Source organism: Centroberyx gerrardi, chromosome 3 (genome assembly GCF_048128805.1).
Source record: "Centroberyx gerrardi isolate f3 chromosome 3, fCenGer3.hap1.cur.20231027, whole genome shotgun sequence".
NCBI classification, from domain to species: Eukaryota; Metazoa; Chordata; class Actinopteri; order Beryciformes; family Berycidae; genus Centroberyx; species Centroberyx gerrardi.
In genome coordinates this window covers 1,716,361-1,738,747 of record NC_135999.1, presented here as the reverse complement: position 1 = coordinate 1,738,747, position 22,387 = coordinate 1,716,361, and the positions used below count along the sequence as shown (strand labels likewise).

Below are 22,387 nucleotides of genomic sequence, written 5' to 3'. Positions count from 1 at the left end.
ACAAAAAATTAAAAAACAGAAATAAAAGGTAATACAAGAGATACACAGGTACAACTAGAAAACAAACAGAGATACAACTAAAAACAGACATAAGCACAGACCAGCTGAAGCTGTGGAGGTTGAGATGCAGGAAGTGGACAGAAGACGAGCTTCAACACATGATAAGGAATGAATGAATGAATGAATGAATGAATGAATGAATGAATGAATGAATCCTGCAGGTCTGAGGAAGCCACAGCGCTGTCAGCGGTGGGATTCACTGAGGGAACATGGCAGAATGTTTTGGGGAAAAATGCTTCAGTTTAATGCATTTTTTGACAGAATTTTAATTTGATTTTGAGGTCAAACAAACCCCCCTAAAGGTCTAAAACAGTGATTCTCAACGTTTTTCATATCAAGGACCCCTAATGTAGCACACATTAGGCCCACGGACCCCCATTTGGCCCAAATCTATCAATATTTATATTGTTAAATACAATTTTGTCCAAAATTCCATAACTATGTGTTATAGGTAGAGAGATAACAGAGAAACTACGACCAGAATTGTCAACATTTATTCTACATTCTCCAGTTGTGTTAACTTCTTGTAAAAGAAAGTGAAGTTTAACAATTCGTAATTTTGCTGTGGACCCCCTGGAATCCCCTCAAGGACCCCTGGCGGTCCCCGGACCCCACGTTGAGAACCGCCCTTATTCCCCCAAAATACAGCTTTTTAAAGACACACTGCATGTATCACTGTACTCTTAAGTTGAATTATAAACTGATAAAACTAAAGGTCTTATAACATACTGTACCTCTGTGTCGTATTTTAATTCTTTTATATAATTATTATAATCTGATGGAAGGTTTCCACCACGCTGAGAACAGCTGCATTCAGATTCAGAAGATTCAGATTCAGAAGATTCAGATTCAGAAGATTCAGATTCAGAAGATTCAGATTCAGAAAGCTTTATTGTCCATCACAAGCTGACAGAAAACTCATAAAAAAGACATTCCACATTAGGACAACAGACATATGGGTTAAAAACATGCATAAGATTAGAAGTAAATCAGCAAAAGTGCATGTGGCAGTGTGACTGTCTTTCATTGTTTACATCAGAGGTCTCGAGTCACATGACTTGGGCTCGAGTCACAGTTTTAATCTCTTGAGACTTGACTTGACTTGGGTTCTGGTGACTTGGGACTTGACTCTGACTTGTACTTTGATGACTTGAAAAGGTTTCTAAAGTCTTGACTTGAGATCTTGTGTTTGTGTAAATGACTTAGATTGAAAGTGATGAGATTTGTTCCAGTGGACGACTGAATTTAAATTCTGTTTTCTGAATTTGTATGGAATGATTGAATTTATTGAAGTTGAAACTGATTATAGAAATCAAACTCATGATGCTCTTACCAAGTTTTTATCCTATTAAAACCATATTGCATTGAAAAGTCCTAGATATTTAGTTTTCTTTAAGATATTAAATTGATACTGGACTCTTGATTTGTTCTGACTTGACTTGCTGTTCTACATTTAGACTTGAGACTTGACATTAATGACTTGGACTTGACTTGGTAATCTACATTTAGACTTGGGACTTGGAATGATGTGAGATGGGGATTAAGAGTGTAAATATTACGTTACATTTAGGGTTGAACGGTTGTTTTTATATCCATTCGTCTTTGTAATGAAGGAGCTCTGGTCGTCCAGTAGGGGGCGGTGATGAAAAGCCGGAACAAACAGACGAAGAAGAACAGGCGATGACGCATTTTCAAGATGGCGGCGCAGGTGGAGTTGTGTTGTTTGGAGAGTTTCCCCGCACACCTGAACCCTCTGGATGTTCTTATACTGAAATCACACTTGAGTTCCGTGTTCCCGAATAAAACAGACACCCCGACCGTCCTGTTCAGCCCGCAGAGGCCGCAGGCTTCAGGGAAAGTTAGAAAATTGGGGATTTTACTGTGCGTTCACCCGACGACAGAGGAGGAGAGCCCGGGCTGCGGAGGGGAACATTCAGCCAAAACCGAATCAGACTCCAAACATCTGATTAAACTTTTCACCAGCCGGCTGTTCCTGCGGCAGCACGGCCTGCAGCGGCTCTGCAGAGGGACTGTCCGGCCTCTGACACCGGTCAGCCTGGGCAAAGTGGTGCTGGGAGCCCGGACCAGGCAGAGCTTCAGGTGGGCCGGGTCCGACCGCTTCTCTAGCGGGCTGCTGGCTCTGTCCTGCCCGGGACAGTGGCTCCTGGCCCGGCAGGGAGACCCGCTGCTGCTGCCTCGCCATCCTCTGCTGGGAGAAGACCCGGCACAGGTACAACCAGCCCCGACAGGATCCGGTCTGTTGTGTGGAGAGAACGGGTCGCCAAACTACATTTAAAAATCTTGCAATTTAATGCTGGCTTGCTTATCGGCTAACTTACACAGCTGGTAGAACAAGACTTAACACATTTTACTATTTTTTAGGATCCACTCTTCAATTCGGCATACATCCAAAACACCAAGCAGCGCTGATTTCAATAAAATCCCAACTTTTAGCTTCGGTTTGCCTGTTACTCCCAACACTTTCCACTAAAATACACCAGGGGGCGATAGTGAGCAGTGTTTACTGCTGTTATGTTTCACACCCTGCAGACTTGTTGCAATTCATATATTTCATATTTTTCATATATATCTCTGCAATACATTACAGTGTTGTAATTGTGGGTTGTTATGTTTAATTTGCTCTGTTCTTAATTATTTCCTGTTTTTCTTTTCTGTGTCCTGTTACTGTTTGCTTTACATTCTAGTTATTATTTATCTAATGCTCTTATTCAGAGTGATTTACAATAAGTGTGTGTGTACACTGCCCCCTATCTGTCTATTCTGATGTAGTCTAATCTGATCTAGTCTAATCTAATGTAGTCTGATCTGTTGTCAGGTCCAGCAGAACCTGTTGGATCTGGTTGTGTTGGAGTGCAGCCCGGTGACGCAGGGCCGGATCACCGCCGACACCTCCGTGGTTCTGACGGACTGCTGGGAGTCGTGGGAAGCGCCGGGCCACGCCCCCCCGGGTCCGGGTCAGGTCCCCCCGGGTCCGGGTCAGGCCCCCCTCTCCAGACCGCTCGCCGCGGTCTTCGTCTCAGATTTCGCGCACTACGCCGACGGCCTCGGCGGCGGAAGCTCGCTCCTGGACAACAGGAAGCTGCTGGGCGCGGGGCTGTCGGGCGTCCTGCGGGCGCTGGAGGGCAGGCTGGACGTGCGGGTGGCGGACACCCGGCGGTGGCTCGGGGTCAAAGGTCACGGGGGCGCCGCCGTCGACGGGGACGGCTGCGTCTTCGTAAGCAAACAGCTGCTTCTCAAACTGGGGCTGTTCAACCAGGAGTGGGTCCTGCTGTCCAGACCGGCCGGCGCCTCCAGACCGCAGGCGCCCGGGCAGCCGGACGCTCCGGCACCCGCGGGCGTCAGAGGGAGCGGCAGAGTCCGCCCCGCCTCGGTGGTGGTGGTAGATTTCACGCCGAGCCCAGAGCTGGAGCCGCACGATGAAGTCGGTTTCATATCAGCAGCGCTCTGGTTCAACCTGACCGAAGGAGAACCGGTTCCTGTCGGCACCAGCACCCTGAGGATCAAGGTGAGTCAGAGCTGACCTGAGAGATGAGATGAGATGAGAGTAGATTCCATTTCATTTCATTTATTAGTCTCCATAGTGAAATTTGTCTTGGACCATAAAAAGTTGTCGTCATTCCATCCCATCCCATCACACACTACATCACACACACATTAAACACACACACAGGCACATGCATCACACACACCAATAGGCTGCAACAATTACATTGCATATCAGTCATTTAAAAAAGAATACACACACACCAATGTAAAGTTCATAAAAATCATGTAGGCCTACATAATAATAATAATAAAAAAGACTCAGCACTACTACAGGTAGTAGGATGCACGTTTTAGTTAAATGTAAAAATTCACCAAACGTTTGAACAGGAACTGCCTGCAGATTAACATTCAAAAACATTCAAAACTAAACTGTCTGAATTTGCAAGCAAAAGTAGAAATTCATGTTCAGCTTGTTTGCACAAAGCTCAGCAGTCAGCGGCAGCCAGGTAACATGGATATATATATATTATATATATATACATGTGTGTGTATATGTGTGTGTGTATACATATGTACATACAGTATACGAGCCTGTATATCCATACCCACCCCATCCTTTATCTTCCTACTTTTTACATTTTGTCATTTATTTATTTATTTTATTTTATTTTTTCACAATATTTAGGACTGCACCACTCTATCCACATCTGTAAAAAAATTTAAAAAAATAATGAATAGAGTATAAATAAAAAATTCAAAAGTACAAATGAACAGAATGAAAACTGACTGAAGGCTGCAGTCTGTTTCCTGTTGACCAGCACACACTGTTTCTACAGTGAGTATGAGATATAAAGTGTGTTTTGTTTTGTCTTGCTCTGTCCCAGCGGCGGCAGCGGGACGGTCCCGCGCCCGGCGCCCGGCGGTCGGACAGTTTCTGCCGGTCGGCTTCTCCTCCGGTCGCCTGCCGGCTTCACATCCAGCCGGTCGTCTCCCCGCAGCACGGCACCCACGGGTGCTACGACCTGCTGCTGTCTGAGCACTTCACCACGGCCAGGTCAGCACACACACACACACACACACACACACACACTTTCTGTCATCTTTCTTCATGTTCTTATATAGTATTATAGTATTGTGTGTATTTTGATATTTTTATAGTTTTGATTTATTTTCATACAGAATTTATTTGATATATTTTCATATCCTACATTTTCCCATTCATTTTGTCTCAGTATGTTCTACTGCTGTTATTGTCAAACCCCTCATACATGCTGTCATACTTTTTATTCATAATATTTCTATTTGATATATTCTAGTGTAATTATCAGTTGTGTTTCTCCCATTCACTCTATTCTTATTTATATTCTGTTTTTTGTTACTATTTGCAGCTGTGAAAACAGTTTTTTATTTTTTTATTTTATTAGTTTATTTAACAGGGGCCATGCACAAAACAACCGTTGGGCCAGAGTTATTTGTAACTAATTTACCTCTGCAGTCCCTGGGCAGGAAGATATTAAAAAACAATACAGTACAATACAAACAATTAAAAACAATACAATTAGCAAAGTTTACAAACACGACATCACATATAAAACAACGTCATACAAAATATACATTATTGTCTCCATGTTGGAAAACAGTTGGTTCCATACAAGGGTTTAGATCAGTGATCACAGACTGGTTTACCTGCTGTTTAACCAGTATGTCTCCTCTGCAGACTGGTTTACCTGCTGTTTAACCAGTATGTCTCCTCTGCAGACTGGTTTACCTGCTGTTTAACCAGTATGTCTCCTCTGCAGACTGGTTTACCTGCTGTTTAACCAGTATGTCTCCTCTGCAGACTGGTTTACCTGCTGTTTAACCAGTATGTCTCGTCTGCAGACTGGTTTACCTGCTGTTTAACCAGTATGTCTCCTCTGCAGACTGGTTTACCTGCTGTTTAACCAGTATGTCTCGTCTGCAGACTGGTTTACCTGCTGTTTAACCAGTATGTCTCCTCTGCAGACTGGTTTCTCAGGGAGACGTTTTGAGCGTCCCAGTTGAAAACCATCCAGATCTGCTGGAGAACAACGCAGAGGGAATCTACAGGTATCGTTCCTTTATGATAATATAATAACCTTTATTTATTTATAGAGCAATTACAAAGTGCAACATGAATAGAAATGCAAGCAATGAATAAGAAAAATGTCAAGAATTCAGAAAAAGAATGAAGTACTGAAAGACAAATGTACAAAATAATTAAAACAAGAATAAAAACAGAATACATAGTTCCAGTAAATGACTAGAAACAGTTTTTTGTGTGTTTTTCACCCAGAGAGCGATCTGAGATCTCTAATGGAGAAACAGTCAGTAACCAGAGTGGATTGGATACTGATATTTTATGCCGATATTCAATATCTTTAAATTTGAGAACTTTCATACCAAAAGTATTCAGTGTTTCTCCCAGAATTTTCTTCTTGTCGGGGTGGAAAAGCCTCTGAAACATTTAGACCATCAGTTATAATTCTCTGTCTTTAACTGTTTAGCGGCTCAGAGCTGATCAGCCTGTTTGAACTTTGACCTCTGTGATGATCTGCTGATCTCCTGATCTGATTCGATATGTGATCTGAGGTTCAGGATCAATACAACCAGGATACCATGTGATCAATAAAAGTTCAGTGACAACAAAGTCTGACTGTGCAGAATTCTGTTTATTTCTGAGACTCAAATCTTTCCAGCGATGCCATTGGCTGCTAGAATGTAAACAACAATTTAAAAATGTCATTACAAAGTGACAATAATATAATTTGGATGGAGAGCTTGTGAAACTGTGATGGTCAAGAGTCTCATTAGTGATTACTACAGCAGAATAACATGGAGCTGATATCACCATTCATGTTCCTGACAGCAGAATAACATGGAGCTGATATCACCATTCATGTTCCTGACAGCAGAATAACATGGAGCTGATATCACCATTCATGTTCCTGACAGCAGAATAACATGGAGCTGATATCACCATTCATGTTCCTGACAGCAGAATAACATGGAGCTGATATCACCATTCATGTTCCTGACACAACATACAGACTGACACATTTTGTATTGTGATATATTGAATTTTGATGTATCGTCCCCTCTCTGTCTGTCAGGTGTCCAGCAGTTTACTTCAAAGTGCAGAAGGTGTGTGGATCTGCAGAAAGAGAAGAAGAAGAAGAAGAAGATGGAGGAGTTTACCTGGCGGACAGACTCCACACATCGCTCTACATGGTGAACTTTGACCTCTGACCTCTGTGGTGGAGGAATACATGATATTATACCATGGTCTGGGTGAATACTCGATTCTGATTGGCTGCAGGGTGTCCATTAATTCCTGATAATGGACACCTACTAAGTAGTTCCAGTGAAACTGTCTGTTCACCGTTCTAAATTAATGCGCTGGCTACGTAGCATCAGCCTGTATCTAAAATGAGTAACCATAGCAACAGGGACGCAGTCACAGCCTCCGTTTGAGCCTGATTTGTTCGTGAAAATCTTGATATTGATTTGGGGACAGTGACATGTCTGGATAGCTAGCTAGTCTTGTTAAACATACTGTCAAATTATATTTACTGTTTGTCAACCGGACGCAGTGTTACTGACTGAATCTTGCTAGCATAACGTTAGCTTCCTGCTCACAGCTGAGTTAAAGGTTCTGTGAGCTGAGCGGACAGGAAAGATCTCCCGCTGCCGAGTCGTATCTGAGGTTCGTCCTATTTACTGGAGTAGTGAACGACGTTTCCATTGCATAAGAACCTTATGGGACGGTAATGATTGTTCCAGGTATTAGTCAAACCCTCAGGTGTTACCGGGGAAACTGAGTTATGGCTTGTGAAAAACTTTAGATTTTGATTACAAAACACATGAAAATATAAATTAATGGTCTTAATTTTTTTTTCTTTGGCAAGTGACCATGGTATAAGTGGGATAATGCCCAACGAGGTGTCCATTAACAACTAGAGCCGCAGTGTTGCTCTACTGGAGCCACAGTGTTGCTCTTTCTTCCTGACCTGACCCGTGTGTCCCCAGGCGGCGCCCACCAGCAGCCTGGTTCCCTGCTCGGCCGAAGGAGCGTCTCTGTTCAGCAGCCTGTCGCCTCCGGGCCTCGGCTGCACCGCCGACCGCATCGGCGGCATCATCCTGCCCCACCTGCACCACAGGTAACACACGGGACCGCCGCAGACAGGGCTGTCCACTCAGCTCACTCTGGGTTTGGTGACGGACTCTTTCTGTTGTCACCGACCAGTCAGCAGCTGCCGTCCAGTGTAAGAATGATAGAATCATGTCAAATTGAGATTTTTGGTTTGTAGTGGACGTTGCAATGTTTCATTTGCTGTAAAGCATAAAGTTAAATGTATTATTACTAAGTTTATGAAGCAACTGAAGTCTACAGAAACTGCAGTCATGGCGTCTTGACAGCTGAACACTTCCAAGTCTTTGCTTTTAACCGTCAAGTCGATCCGACGGTTATTCCCAGTTGACCTGAAAGCAGCATCAGAGAGAGAGAGAGAGAGAGGCATGATGGGATGCGTGGTCAGGTGACTAACGGTGTTTTGTCTCGGTGAAGCGGCTCGCTGCCCGGCTGCACCGTCCTGCTGCACGGCCCGGCGGGAGGCGGCAAGGTGACGGCCGTCAGCGCCGCCGCCAGGAGGCTCCACCTCCACCTGCTGAAGGTACGACTCAGCAGACTCTGTTCCACCCACAGACACATACAAGACATACAAGACATACAAGACAAGAACATACATGTGTTCACTGCTGCGCTGCTTTTCACTGTTTTAGAGGATGATGTATATACAATATTCTTCTTCTTCCTCTTCTTCTTCTGTCTCCAGCTGCTCAGTGTTGATCTTTGCTCAGACTCTCCTGTAGTTTGTTGTTAGAATAGAATAGAATAATAACTATTTATTTTCAGTTTTAATTTCAGTTGTATCACAAAGACAGTAAAAACCAAATCAGCACAAGTTAAAATAAATAATAAATTAATAAATAAATAAATCCTAGAAAAAATTAAGTAAGTGTAAAAACAGCTCTTCATCTGCCATCAGCTCTACTACTTTACATCATTATTTTCATTTTCATTGAAAAACGTATTAAAATGATTATGGTGTGATTTTTGCGGGGATCTGTACCAAACAAAGATGTTTTCTTAAGTCTGTAGAATATGATGTGTAGGCAGGACATCTCTGCAGCACCACAATATTTAATTTAAAATGGTATTTTGACACATTTCGCCTCTAACAAATATTGCGCCTCCTGCGATTTGAAAATTGCAGCAGGCCATATTGCGATTTCGATAAAATTTCGATTAATTGTTCAGCCCTATCAAGGACCCTAATCTAGTCCACATTAGGGCCATGGACCCCCATTTAATGAGATTTTGTCTCTCTGATCCAAATCTGAGAATATAGTCAGATATGATTTTGTCCAGAACTCCCTGACTGTCTGTGTTGCAGGTAGAGAGATAACAGAGAAACTGATCAGAACATCATTCTGCTGCATTCTCTAACTGTGTTCACTTCTTGTAAATGAAATACTGCTGAAGTTTAACAGTTGATCAGTTTGCTGGGGACCAACTGGAACCCCCTCAGGGACCCCTGGTGGTCCCTGGTCCCCAAGTTGAGAACCACTGGGCCATAATGCATTCTCTGTAGTTTATTGTTATTATATTACATCATTAATATGAATCTGATCTCCCTGCAGGTGGACTGCGTCTCTCTGTGCTCGGACTCCCCCGCAGCCTCGGAGGTGAAGCTGTCTCAGGTGTTCCAGAAGGCCGAGGCGGTGCGGCCGTGCGTCCTGCTGCTGCGCAACCTGCAGCTGCTGCTGCGGCCTCGGGGCGGCGCCGGGGAGGACGGCCGGGCGCAGGCCGCGCTCCGCCAGCTGCTCAGCTCCGCCCCCGCCAGGTGACACACCGCCTGCACCTGCTGCCGCACAGAATCTGTGCTGGGTCTGGTTTAATCGTTGCGTCCTTAGTTTGTAACATCTGTCTGTTCCGTTAGTTTGTTTGTTGTTTTGTTCCTCAGTTTGTTTGTCCGTTTTTTATGTGATATCCTGTGATATTCCAGTTTTGATGAAACTTGGGGGAACGATACATTACAATACAATACAACACAGATCAAAATTTTATTTAATTTAGAAGCTCTTCTATAAAACATGAGGAAATGTAACCCGGGTTCCCACAGGGTTCCAAAGTTTCTGGATTTGAGAAAAATAAAATAAGGCCTAAAAAGTTTTGAAAATGAATGCATGGCATGACCCCAAAACACGACAGTTTGGCGTCAGTGAATTTCACCAAACAAGACCTTGAAAGTCATTGCCAGGTGTTTGAATGTGATGTGACCCGGCCGCAGCGTGGCGGTGGTGGCGACGGTCTGCCGGCCTCGGGAGCTTCCTGCGGGCGTGGCGGCGGCGTTCGTCCACCAGGTGGCGCTGGAGAGTCCGGGAGAGGAGCAGCGCCGCGCCGTGCTGCTCAGCCTCAGCGGAGACCTGCACCTGGGGAGGGACGTCAACCTGGACCGACTCGCCAAGCTCACCGCGGTACGTCGCCACGACGACAGTCTCATCAAGTCTCATCTGAAGTATTCTAAGTACTTTGAAACTGAATCAGTTGTTCCCATTCCCCTGAAGTAGGCTGTACAATTAATAGGAAATAAACAGTAAAAAAATGTATGACTCAATATCACAGCTGTTTCTCAGTGGCTAGAAAGTAGAGCTGAACTGAGTTGAATTGCGATTATTTAACAGAATATTGCAATTGTGATTTAAATATTCCCTCCTCCTCCTCCTCCTCCTCCTCCTCCTCCTCCCGCTCCTCCTCCCCCTCCCCCTCCACCTCCTCCTCCTCCTCCTCCTCCTCCTCCTCCCGCTCCTCCTCCCCCTCCCCCTCCACCTCCTCCTCCTCCTCCACCTCCTCCTCCACCTCCTCCTCCTCCTCCACCTCCTCCTCCTCCCCTTCCTCCTCCCGCTCCTCCTCCCCCTCCCCCTCCACCTCCTCCTCCTCCTCCACCTCCTCCTCCTCCCCTTCCTCCCCTCCTCCCCTTCCTCCCCCTCCTCCTCCTCCCCCTCCTCCTCCTCTTCCCCCTCCTCCTCCCCTTCCTCCCCCTCCTCCTCCCCTTCCTCCCCTCCTCCTCTTCCTCCCCCTCCTCCTCCTCCCCCTCCTCCTCCTCTTCCCCCTCCTCCTCCCCTTCCTCCCCCTCCTCCTCCCCTTCCTCCCCTCCTCCTCCTCCTCCCCTTCCTCCCCCTCCTCCTCCTCCCCCTCCTCCTCCTCTTCCCCCTCCTCCTCCCCTTCCTCCCCTCCTCCCCTTCCTCCCCCTCCTCCTCCTCCTCTTCCTCCTCCTCTTCCTCCTCAGGGTTTTGTATTGGGGGATCTCAACGCCCTCCTGGTTGAAGCTGGCAGAGCCGCCTGCAGGAGGCTGGTCCAGACCTGGTGAGACATAAAACCAAACCATGGTACTTTTTAAAGGATAGTAGGGACCTGAAGTCTTTGGTTGACCAGATGAGACACTTTTACAGACTGTTACGGTTGAATTATAAAGTTGAGGTTGTACGTTTTGTGTGTTTTTACTAATTGTGTGTTTTGAATAAAACTGTTTTCAACTCTATTACTTCTTTTTAAAGCTGCATTAGGCAATTTTGCACTTTGGCGTAACTGTTTGAATGTTGAGGACTTGATTACTCAGAAATCCTGTAGAGTGACATCAGTAAACGAAATGTCTTCTTCTCAGTGTGTGTGTGTGTGTGTGTGTGTGTGTGTGTGTGTGTGTGTGTGTGTGTGTGTGTGTGTGTGGCGGGGGGGGGCGTTCAGCCTTCAGGAGACTCTCCTGGATTTCCCTCTTCAGTCTGGATCGGTCTCTTCCTGTGTGGAGAGGATTTCCCACCAGTGAACAAACTGACAGCAGAATTTAATTTGGACAAACAGGGAGAATCTAAAAAACTAACTCTAACTCTTTATTTTGTCTTCCAAACTGTTAGTACAGCAGGCGCATGCTAAGGTTCTCAGTTTGGACTCTTCCTTTGTATTTTTGAACCTTTTACCTTGTTCTGACAAAACAAACTGAGTTCCCTCCTGTTCATCAGGTGGTTTAAAGTCCTGGTTTGTGTGCAGTGTGGGCCGGCAGGAGGAGGATCTGTGTTCCAGTGGAGTGATGATCCTGAACCAGGACTTCAGCTCGGCCCTGGAGACCCTGCAGGACGCCCAGTCCCAGGCCATCGGAGCCCCCAAGGTGACGCACCCGGTCCTGAACTGATGGGAAAAATGATCCGGGCAAAACAGCCAACTTGGGGAATTTAACAATTTTTAATAAAAGTCAAAAATTCATTATAAGAGTCAATAAATTGTCAAAAATCATCAGTATGTCAAACAATCACTACAGTGATAATCAAATGAAATCTTTATCAGTAACTAGTCACACAAAGAATAATTAATGATAGAGAAGATGATAACAACAAGAAAATAATGGAATCATAAAAAGCCGAATCTGTATCACAAATAGAGAAACCTAAAAAGTCATTGGCTCCATCTCTAAATACCAGAAATCAAGAAAATAGAAAAGTATAAAAAGGTAAATCATAAAAAAAATGTAAATAATAGTAAATAATAAAAACAGTCAAACGACAGTTTGACTGTGATGTGGACAAAGTTGAGTTGAGTCCTTGCACCAAATAAATGAATTTGAGCTGTCCGTGCTCCGGAGCCTTCTGTGGTAATCTGCCCGGAGACCGATCTGCTGAACACTCAGCAGGGTCGGGGTTCAGGTCCCTGTGTGACGGGTAGAGCAAGGCACTGAACAGACAGGGTTTGGGGTTTCATTCCCTGTGTGAGGTGTTGTGGATCAAAGTGTCCACCAGATGGCAGATGCTGGTGTGTGAACTAGAAGTTTTCTCTTTCACTACAGGTCTTTCCTGGCTTTGATAATCAGCTCAAGTTGTGAAAAGCATCTGTTCAGTGAAGGACTAACATGCTGCTTCTTCTTCTTCTCTCCTGGTTTTAGTTGTCTGGTCTCTGTGAAACTCTTTATGAACAAACTGTTTGTTTTAAAAAGTTGTGTGTGTGTGTGTGTGTGTGCAGATCCCTAATGTGAGTTGGCAGGACGTTGGAGGCCTCCAGCAGGTGAAGAAGGAGATCCTGGACACGGTCCAGCTTCCTCTGCAGCGTCCGGAGCTCCTGTCTCTGGGTCTGAACCGGACCGGAGTCCTGCTGTACGGACCGCCTGGCACCGGGAAAACCCTGCTGGCCAAGGCTGTGGCTACTGAGTGCTCCATGACCTTCCTCAGGTAGGACCTCCATCACCTTCCTCAGCTAGGACCTCCATCACCTTAGGTAGGACCTCCATCACCTTCCTCAGGTAGGACCTCTATGACTTTCCTCAGGTAGGACTTCATGGCCTTCCTCAGGTAGGACCTCCATCACCTTCCTCAGGTAGGACCTCTATGACTTTCCTCAGGTAGGACTTCATGGCCTTCCTCAGGTAGGACCTCCATCACCTTAGGTAGGACCTCCATCACCTTCCTCAGGTAGGACCTCCATCACCTTAGGTAGGACCTCCATCACCTTAGGTAGGACCTCCATCACCTTCCTCAGGTAGGACCTCCATGACTTTCCTCAGGTAGGACTTCATGGCCTTCCTCAGGTAGGACCTCCATCACCTTAGGTAGGACCTCCATCACCTTCCTCAGGTAGGACCTCATCACTTCCGTAGGTAGGACTTCATGGCCTTCCTCAGGTAGGACTTCATCACTTCCGTAGGTAGGACAGGAGGTCTGGAAGATGCAGAACCAAAGAGTGAGAGAACAAGCCGTTTCTTAGCTGTTATTAATCCAGGGAAAGTCGGCTAAGCTCGAGGCTCTTGGCTCCTCCAGCTCCCCCACATCAGGAGTTGCTTGGGGTTTTCTCTGTCTTTGTCACGTCTGATGACCTTTCCACATCTTGTATACAGTCGGTCTTCTCCGGGCTGTAGGACGAGGTCAAAGATACAGAGGCCCACAACCATAACTGATGATATTCTGATTACATATTCTTTACCTCTCCAATTAACCGGGATATTTAGAGGCCTCGGGGTGAGGTGGGAGAGAGCGGTCTTCGTTAGTAGAAAGGAAAAGTCACAGAAAATTCATGAAAAAGTCATGGAACAGGAAAAGTCATGGGCCTTATTAATAAAAATGTGTCTGTGGCTGCCAGCAGGGGGCAGCGCAGAGCCAGGATGAGAGCTGGTGGAGGGTCGACGCCATAGAGCAGATACTGAGGGATTTACCAGTTTAGTAATAAAATGGTACATCCACCCACCATGGAAGAGGAGCCAAAAATGTAAGGTGAAAGAGGACATTTCACCTAGTTAGGTGAAATGTACTGTGTTCTATGTGTGTGTGTGTGTGTGTGTGTGTGAGAGAGAGAGAGAGACAGAGACTTACATTTTTGTCTCATCTTCCATGGTCTGGTAAACTAAAAAAAATATACCTGCCAAGATTGATTTCTAAATTAAGTAATATACATTGTTCATGGAAATGTCAACCTTCCTTTTTTCAATACTTTTTCATGTATAGAATCAGAAGTGTGTTTAAAACGTGCTCACTCCCTTATACAGTGGATCTTTTTTGTCTAAGTCTTCATTCTATTTAGAAAAATGAGTAGGATTTTATTAATTTCAGACAACTGTTGTGTTTGTGTGTGTCCTGCAGTGTTAAAGGTCCAGAGCTCATCAACATGTACGTGGGTCAGAGTGAGGAGAATGTGAGAGAAGGTCTGTATCACTCATATATTATTACACATTGTCTATCATCTATACATTAAACATATTATCTATCATCTATACATGGCACACACTCTCCATTCTGCATACCTTCCTATTATACTATACTATACTATACTATATTATATAACTTGTCCTATGTGTTTGTCCAGTAAAGATGGTGTTAAGAGTAATAAATTAAGAGTGATATCTTATCTTATCTTATCTTATCTTATAACAATAGTAATAATTATCTTTATTGCTATAGCACAGTTACAAAGCACTTTACAAAGCAAAATAAAAAAGCAAAACAGAAACAAACTGACAGCAAAAGAAATGTATAACATAAGAAATATAAAGTAAGCAGAAACATAACCATAACTGGGAGGTCAAAAGCAATGAATAAAAAATTATTACATTAAAGTAAGTCTATAAAATGAGTTTTAAAAACAGATTTAAAAGATGCTTCAGATTTATCATCCTGGTCTCCTCAGGCAGGTCGATCCAAAGTCCAGGAGCCTGATGGACAAGAACCGATCTATAATCTAGACTTTAGAACAGCCAATAGGAAGCTCTTGTTTTTAATCGAGCATCGCCTGGCATCTCAGGTTTAAATCAGTCCGTATTAGACACCGGAGTTGGGAATCACTGCATTATTGCCTTAAAAGGGATCAATAAGCCCTTCAGACCCCTTCAGACCCAGCATGTGGTCTTGTGTTCAGTGTTCTCCAGAGCGAAGTCGGCGGCTCCGTGCGTCGTCTTCTTCGACGAACTGGACTCTCTGGCGCCCAGCAGGGGGCGCAGTGGAGACTCCGGCGGGGTGATGGACAGGTGAGACCTTCCCTACCAACAAGCAAACAAACAAACAAACAAACAAACCTACCTGCAGTCATTACAGCCCATAATAAACAGGAAATGGGCTGGAGCGTAGAGTCTGACCAGGCCATCGCCAGTCGGAGGATTATTCTGTAGATTTATTCTGCTTCCTGAACAAAGAGGTTCTGGTGAAATTTCTACATCTCCGGGGTTAAGTTGTTAAAATCATTCTGTATGTGTATTGCCTCCGTAAAGAATTTAGAATCATTTTGTACGAGTATTTCTTAGTAAAGACGCGACACACCCAGAGTTTGAGTTCAAGCATTTACTGCCAGGAGCTTCTCATAAGAAAAGTGAGTGAAAAGAGTGTTGACCTTTCCTCCCTGTTGTGTGTGTGTGGGGAAGAGTGTTCAGACGTCTGGTTTCTCAGCTAGATGTTTCTCTGTGGTTTCGTCGGTGTGAAGCTGTGTAAATATCAAGCATGGCGGCACTGGCATAAGAGAGTCAAGTCAACTTTATTTATACAGCCCGTTATCACATGCAAAGGGCTTCACCGACCGTATCATACACCATACTACATCATATACGTGCCACATACTGTACGATGTAGAATGATGATACAAGGAGCCCGGGTGCAAGAATTAGGCTATTAGGAGCGAGAAGTGGCTCGCTGTGTTAGTCGACGCTCAGCTGAGGTTAGGACAGCAGGACTGAAATTATTGCAATTATGTTAACAACAGCTGTAACAGAAGAACAGCAGACCTGTCATGTCAGGCAGCTTTAACATCACACATCTCTTCATAGACAGTGGACTGTTATGTATATTTGGATACTTTTATTGTTGCATTTCAACGTATGTTCTCAACACTTTCAAATTGTTGGATGCATTATAGTTTAAAGGTCCACATCATGTAAAGCAGGACTCCCTCTCCTCTGTGATGATAAAGGAGTTGGATGTGTATCTAAACATGGTGAAAGTATCAAAACTAAATCCACACAATCCATATTAGAAAAGCGAGCCTCTAAACGAGCCGTTTGGACTTCCGTCACTTTGTGGCGTCACAAAGGTTCGCTCATTATCATTTCTGTAAGAAATAATAGACTAACAAAGTGTTTTTTTCAAAGCGGTCGAGCGGTCGTCATCGTTTATTACCGGAGAGTTTTCCCTACCTGTAGCCGCCGGGCCGCGGCGTCTCACGTTTCGCTCTCGAAACGGTCAGCCGATCGGAACGGAGGGGTCGTTAATATTAATGAGCCTTAAAGACACGGAGACAGAAACGGCCTGTTCTTGGTAAGGCTCAGAGAGATGCTGGAAAATGAACGTGGAGAAATGGATTGAGAGTGTTTTTGGTTCATGACACCACACACACAGCTTTGAATGGACAGAAAGACACAAAATAAAACTGGAGGATATGGACCTTTAATTCCTCCAGTAGCTCCGTACCTCATGTACCTCAATATGTCATATTTTTCTCTGCTGCGGGGACCCGGTCTCCCTCAGGCTCAGTGAGTGTCTCTGGGTTGCAGGGTGGTTTCTCAGCTGGTGGCCGAGCTCGACGGTCTTCACTCATCTGTCGGGGTTTTTGTGATCGGAGCGACAAACCGTCCGGACCTGCTGGACCAATCGCTGCTCCGGCCCGGCAGGTCAGAGGTCACACCGCCGTACCACTTTGTTTGATTTGTTTTTCTGTCTGAATATTACCGTTCCATATTAATTAAGATCGTAATATGAATTGCAACCAATGTGGACACAACTTTCTCTACATCATTTCTTAATGTTTTAAAATATTTGAAATAAGAAAGATTTCCTCCACCAGTTAATGTGCAGTTCACAGCCTCTACTGATTTGGAAATTGCCACAAATATTGTGATTAAGATATTTTTTCAAATTAATTGTGCAGCCCAAGGCCACTGGACCCACTGTCCAGTTTCCATGCACAATATACAGATGATGCAGGCAGCAATTGGGCCAATTAGTAACAAGATACATCGTCATATCGCCTTTCAAAGTTTTACATTTTGACCTTTAATTATAGCGCCTCCATCAGGCAAATCGGTGTAATTTTTTACGTCAGAACACAGAGCCAAAATGCATCATTTCCAAGTTTCATCAAAATCAAACCAGTGATATCTGAGATGTTGGACTGGGTCTAAACTTCAGAAGGTCTAAATCTCCTCCTGTCTTCATCAGGTTTGATAAGCTGGTCTACGTCGGTATCAACGAGGACCGAGGTTCTCAGCTGCAGGTTCTCAAGGCCATCCTCAGAAAGTAAGTAGAACACCTGAAACTGGTCTCTCTCCTGCTCCTGTGGTGGAGAAACTGGTCTCTCTCCTCTTCTACGATGGATTTCTCCCTGTATGATTGTAGAACGTCTCTCGGTGCAAAATGGCGGCTCTAGAAAGAAGCCCTCGCTCTTTGATTCTGAGGGACTGACACCAAAACCTGACGTTTACCGCTGATGTTTTACATCCTGAAACATTTTCTCATATCAAACTCCACTGTAGCTGCTGGAAACATCTGGAGGTGACGTCACCTCGTCTACGATTGGCCGGTTATCCACCAAGAAGAAAAACACAACAAAAATACAAACTACTAAATGGAGCCAGGAATTGAATGTACATCACCAACAGCTGTTTTTAAACACTGTCAAAGTGTTTTAGGGTTTTTCCTTTAACCCAACACTAACCTCTTCTCAGGCTAAAAACTATATTTTGATGGTTGCACTACTTTTTTATGGAATTTGCTTTTATTGTTTTCATATAAAACTCATTCAGTTTCCTTGTGTCTGAAGAACGCTATCCAAATGAAGTTTGACTTGACTTGATCCACGGTGTCCAGGTTCCAGTTGGACCCTGGGGTGAACCTGGAGGAGGTGGTGGAGCGTTGCCCCGCCCACATGACGGGCGCTGACCTTTACGCCCTCTGTTCTGACGCCATGACAACCGCCATCAAGAGGAAGATCTGTCTCATCACTGATGGTAAGAGGACAGTAACACCTTAAACCTGGTTTTTAACATAAATCCAAGTTGGATTAGCAGCTGTTAAAGCAACGTTACGACGCATTCGTTAAGGGCGTTTTCACACCGAGTTCGTTTGAAGGGTTTTTTCCGGACCCAAGACCGAAAGCTGTTTTCAAACTTCAGAAATCAGATATTAAAACTTCTGCCTCTGTCACAGCATGTTTTCATATTTCTTGTGTTGTTTCACTGATTTACTGATGCTGTTTGTGTGTATTGGAGCAGATGTGAGGAGCAGGACACACACAGGACATCAACTCGTTCACAAAATAACTTTCAAAGTATTTTCTTTACTACAGTGCAAAAAATCTCTCATAATTCATCATTTCACAAAAATGAAAGCATTATAAAATATGTAGTGGAAATGTAGAACCGATCTAAATCCCTTCATGTAAGGTGCTGCTTTACTAAGACAGAAAACTCTTCAAGTCCTCTAACGCACATGAATCAGAAAATGGCAAAATCACGATGTAATAACTTAAATATCTGTATTGACCGCTGCAGTGTTTCACCACAGGAGAAGCACCAACCACTGAAAATGAAATTATGTAGAAAATCATCACCGCTGCCATGTGAAAACTAACTTCAGTTTTGGTGATTTTCATGTTTTAGCTTCAGTTGAAAGACTCGGTCCAGCCTCAGTCTGATGAAACTCTGAAGCATCATGGTCAAGAAAGAAGAAAGCAGATAGAAACGAGCTCGTTAGAGAAAAGTTGGCAGTCGCTCTGTTTAGCTAATGAAATGATAATCTGATTAGTGCTGGGCAGTAAGGATTTTTTTTTCGATATCGATATATATCACGATATGGCTCACGTTGGCAAAGTCACATTAAATAATCAAAATATGTTCATCCCATTGAACTGAATGGTAATGTTGTGATGTCAAACAAAACTGAAAGTTTCAAATAATATTCCCACCATTCCTCATTTTGTCAGAGTTTTTAAATATAATCTGCTTGTTATCATCAGTTCAGACAGCAGGATTGTGTGCCATGATTTCCCAAAATCACCAGATCATCACCATATGAGATGAAGATGAACGATAATATTGAATAATCACCCAGCACTAAACCTGCCATAAAGTGCAGCAGTGGCTCCTGTCTCAGCCTCTCCATTCACACTCTTCCTTCCTCTGTCCCTTCCTTCCTTCCTTCCTTCCTTCCTCCCTCCCTCCTCGCTCCCTCAGGTCTGGACTCGGAGGATTCTCCTCTCCTCCTCTCCGCTGAGGATTTCTCCGCAGCATTAGAAAGCTTCAAGCCGTCGGTTTCAGACCAAGAGCTGCTCAGATACAAACACATTCAGCAGAAACTCACTGCAAAGTAAGAAACCCCAAACCTCCAGCTGTCTAATTTCAACTGCCAATCACCTCTGAAAATAAAATATTGTAAAATATTGTAAAACTGCAAAATGTAAATTATGTAAACATTGTGAAGGAGTTTGAATGAGTGAAGTTCAATTTGTAAACTGTAAAACCTATCAATAAATACAGCAGGAATGCTCACTAATGAAGACAAACATACTCTGATTCTGTTTCACCAGCTGCATCACCCGCTAACGAGCAGGAGCGGCCTTAGCTAGGTTTCACCCGTTTCAACTGAAACGGGCCCCGCACTCCCAAAGGGCCCCGGCTGACATGCAAGCACTGAATAATTCACCCACTTTTTCATATATATATATATATATGAAAAAGTGGGTGAATTATTCAGTGCTTATATATATATATATATATATATATATATATAGTGGCGAGCTGTGGTTACTTCAATCAAAGATAACGCACCGGACACGTTTCAAAGCTAACAGCTTTAATTGCAGTTAGAACCAGTTAGCAGTTCAATATTCACACCAAACGGTAGGCGGGTCATTTCTTTCACTACGAACATTACTAACGGTGTCAACTAATACGAACTAGTAAATTCTCAAACTAAAGCAAATACACATAATTAAAAGAATCTCTATAAGCAGTTATTTAGTGTTAAATAATCCTACCGGGCCAACAGAACGTGAGTAACGAGCTCTGCAGGCCTGACGGAGCTGTCCACGGTGCTGAAAGAGCCAAGCGCAGTTCACTGTAAACAACCAGTAGCTTCAGACACTTTTCATTCCCAAGCAAAATATGGCATTGCTTTTGTTGTTAATTTAATTTGAGGGAATTGTTTAAGCTGTTTTTATGTCAGCTGATACATAACACAGTCTGAAACGAGCCCCCAGATGCTTAAGGCCGCCTCTGCTAACGAGTTCAATTCAGCCAATCAGGGGGAGAGTTGCTTCCTGCAGCCGAAGCTCGTTAGTCGTCTCAGTTCGTCTTATTTTCACTAAATTCACGGCAGGAACGTTTTTTTCTTATTTTGTTTTTTACATAATTACTGCATTACTACTACCATATACCATTAGTAGTACTACATTACTACGACCATTCATCATTACTAGTACTACATTACTACTACCATTCATCATTACTAGTACTACATTACTACTCCCTTATACCATTACTAGTACTACATTACTACTACTATTCATCATTACTAGTACTACATTACTACTCCCTTATACCATTACTAGTACTACATTACTACTACCATTCATCATTACTAGTACTACATTACTACTCCCTTATACCATTACTAGTACTACATTACTACTACTATTCATCATTACTAGTACTACATTACTACTCCCTTATACCATTACTAGTACTACATTACTACTACCTTAAACCATTACTAGTACTACATTACTACTACCTTATACCATTACTAGTACTACATTACTACTACCTTAAACCATTACTAGTACTACATTACTACTACCTTATACCACTACTAGTACTACATTACTACTACTTTATACCATTACCATCACTAGATTATTACTTCTACTGATCACTGATCTAGTTGCTTACTAGATTATACCATTACTACTAGTACTACATTACTACTACCAAATACCATTAGTTCTAGTACTACATTACTACTGCCAAATTCCAATACTACTAGTACTACATTACTCCTGCCTTATATCATTACTACTAGTAGGCTACTACATTATTACTAATACCATTACTACTAGTACTGCATTACTACTACCAAATACCATTACTACTTGTACTAGATTACTACTAATACCATTACTACTAGTACTGCATTACTACTACCAAATACCATTACTACTTGTTCTACATTACTACTGCCTTATACCGTTACTACTACTATTACTAGATTTCTATTGCCCCACACCAATTCTACTATTACTGCATTCCTACTACCTTATACCAGTACTACTATTACTAGATTATATAATAATCAGTGTAAAACATACCGGCTCAGTATATACTGTCGTTATATGTTACTTCAGTAGGTTTTCATTTTCCATCTCATCCACCCAGCTGCCAGCCTGCGCTCACTCCCGGCATGTCCTGACTCTTTATGGACGATCGCTATACAGTTCACAACAGCCAATATTACTTCTTGAAAAACCGATTCCCAGAACACAGAAAAAAAAGATGGGTCTTTCCACTTTAGCTGGTGAATTAGATCTGACTGTCAGACCCACCATGGAACCGCCCTGATGAAGGCCATGTGGCTGAAAACGTCTGATGGCTGATGGATTAAAGCACAATGTTGTGTGAGTGAGATGAACAGAGCCAGGCTCTCCAGTCTGCACCTCGCTGTGCTGCGTCTCTCTGCACCCACCAAGCAACACAGAACATCAGTTACATGAGTAGAGATGGGCAGGAAGTATTGCAAGTACTGAAAACTATAATATTCATTTAATTATGCATCAACCATGATCAGAAATCATTTATATTACTCATAAATATTGGGACATTCTAGCAGTCCTTGGTTACCTGTACAGGTCTCTGCTGTCTACATCTACTTCAGTGTAACTCCACCACTCATACTGTGCTGTTAAGTGCTATTAGTACATGCAGTTTACAGTTAGACAGTGCAGATCTACCAAGAGAGGCGGGGCTAGACAGCAAAACACACCTGAGGGGTACGGACCCCCCCCTCCAACATCTAAACGTCTAGTTAGCATTGCTGTTAGCCTGTCATGATGTTAGCATGTTGACTTTTACATATCTGCCAGTTTCTGCTCTAAACAGTTTATAAAATGGTAAGAAGTAATAACTTAGTAATGCTGAAACAAGCTTAGAGAGACTGGTAACAAGGCTAGCCAGTTAGCTATAGCCTGCGGTAATGCTAACAGGTATAAAGAGAGACTTGTTACCAGCTAGCGAGT

General features: G+C 43.5%; 1 protein-coding gene across 1 annotated transcript; it reads left to right on the top strand.

Moving 5' to 3' along the window:
• Nucleotides 1–1,756: 1,756 nt before the first annotated feature.
• On the top strand, nt 1,757–19,646 carry pex6 (peroxisomal biogenesis factor 6). The gene is made up of 18 exons (XM_071897181.2): nt 1,757–2,290; nt 2,897–3,586; nt 4,452–4,621; nt 5,572–5,655; nt 6,699–6,816; nt 7,615–7,745; nt 8,153–8,258; nt 9,289–9,491; nt 9,939–10,125; nt 10,938–11,014; nt 11,693–11,810; nt 12,656–12,861; nt 14,263–14,324; nt 15,035–15,143; nt 16,656–16,772; nt 17,320–17,397; nt 17,968–18,107; nt 19,332–19,646. Exons 1-18 carry the CDS (start codon nt 1,757–1,759, stop codon nt 19,466–19,468), a joined length of 3,267 nt encoding a protein of 1,088 aa, XP_071753282.2. The 3' UTR covers nt 19,469–19,646.
• The last annotated feature ends 2,741 nt before the right edge of the window (nt 19,647–22,387 follow it).

What these genes read in the sequence shown, in the direction of transcription:
- pex6 (XM_071897181.2), top strand. Translation starts at nt 1,757, where the DNA reads ATGGCGGCGCAGGTGGAGTTGTGTTGTTTGGAGAGTTTCCCCGCACAC. An exon ending in AACGCAGAGGGAATCTACAG is followed by an intron (nt 5,656 to 6,698) that starts GTATCGTTCCTT and finishes TCTGTCTGTCAG; the next exon opens with GTGTCCAGCAGTTTACTTCA. An exon ending in AGGAGGCTGGTCCAGACCTG is followed by an intron (nt 11,015 to 11,692) that starts GTGAGACATAAA and finishes GTTTGTGTGCAG; the next exon opens with TGTGGGCCGGCAGGAGGAGG.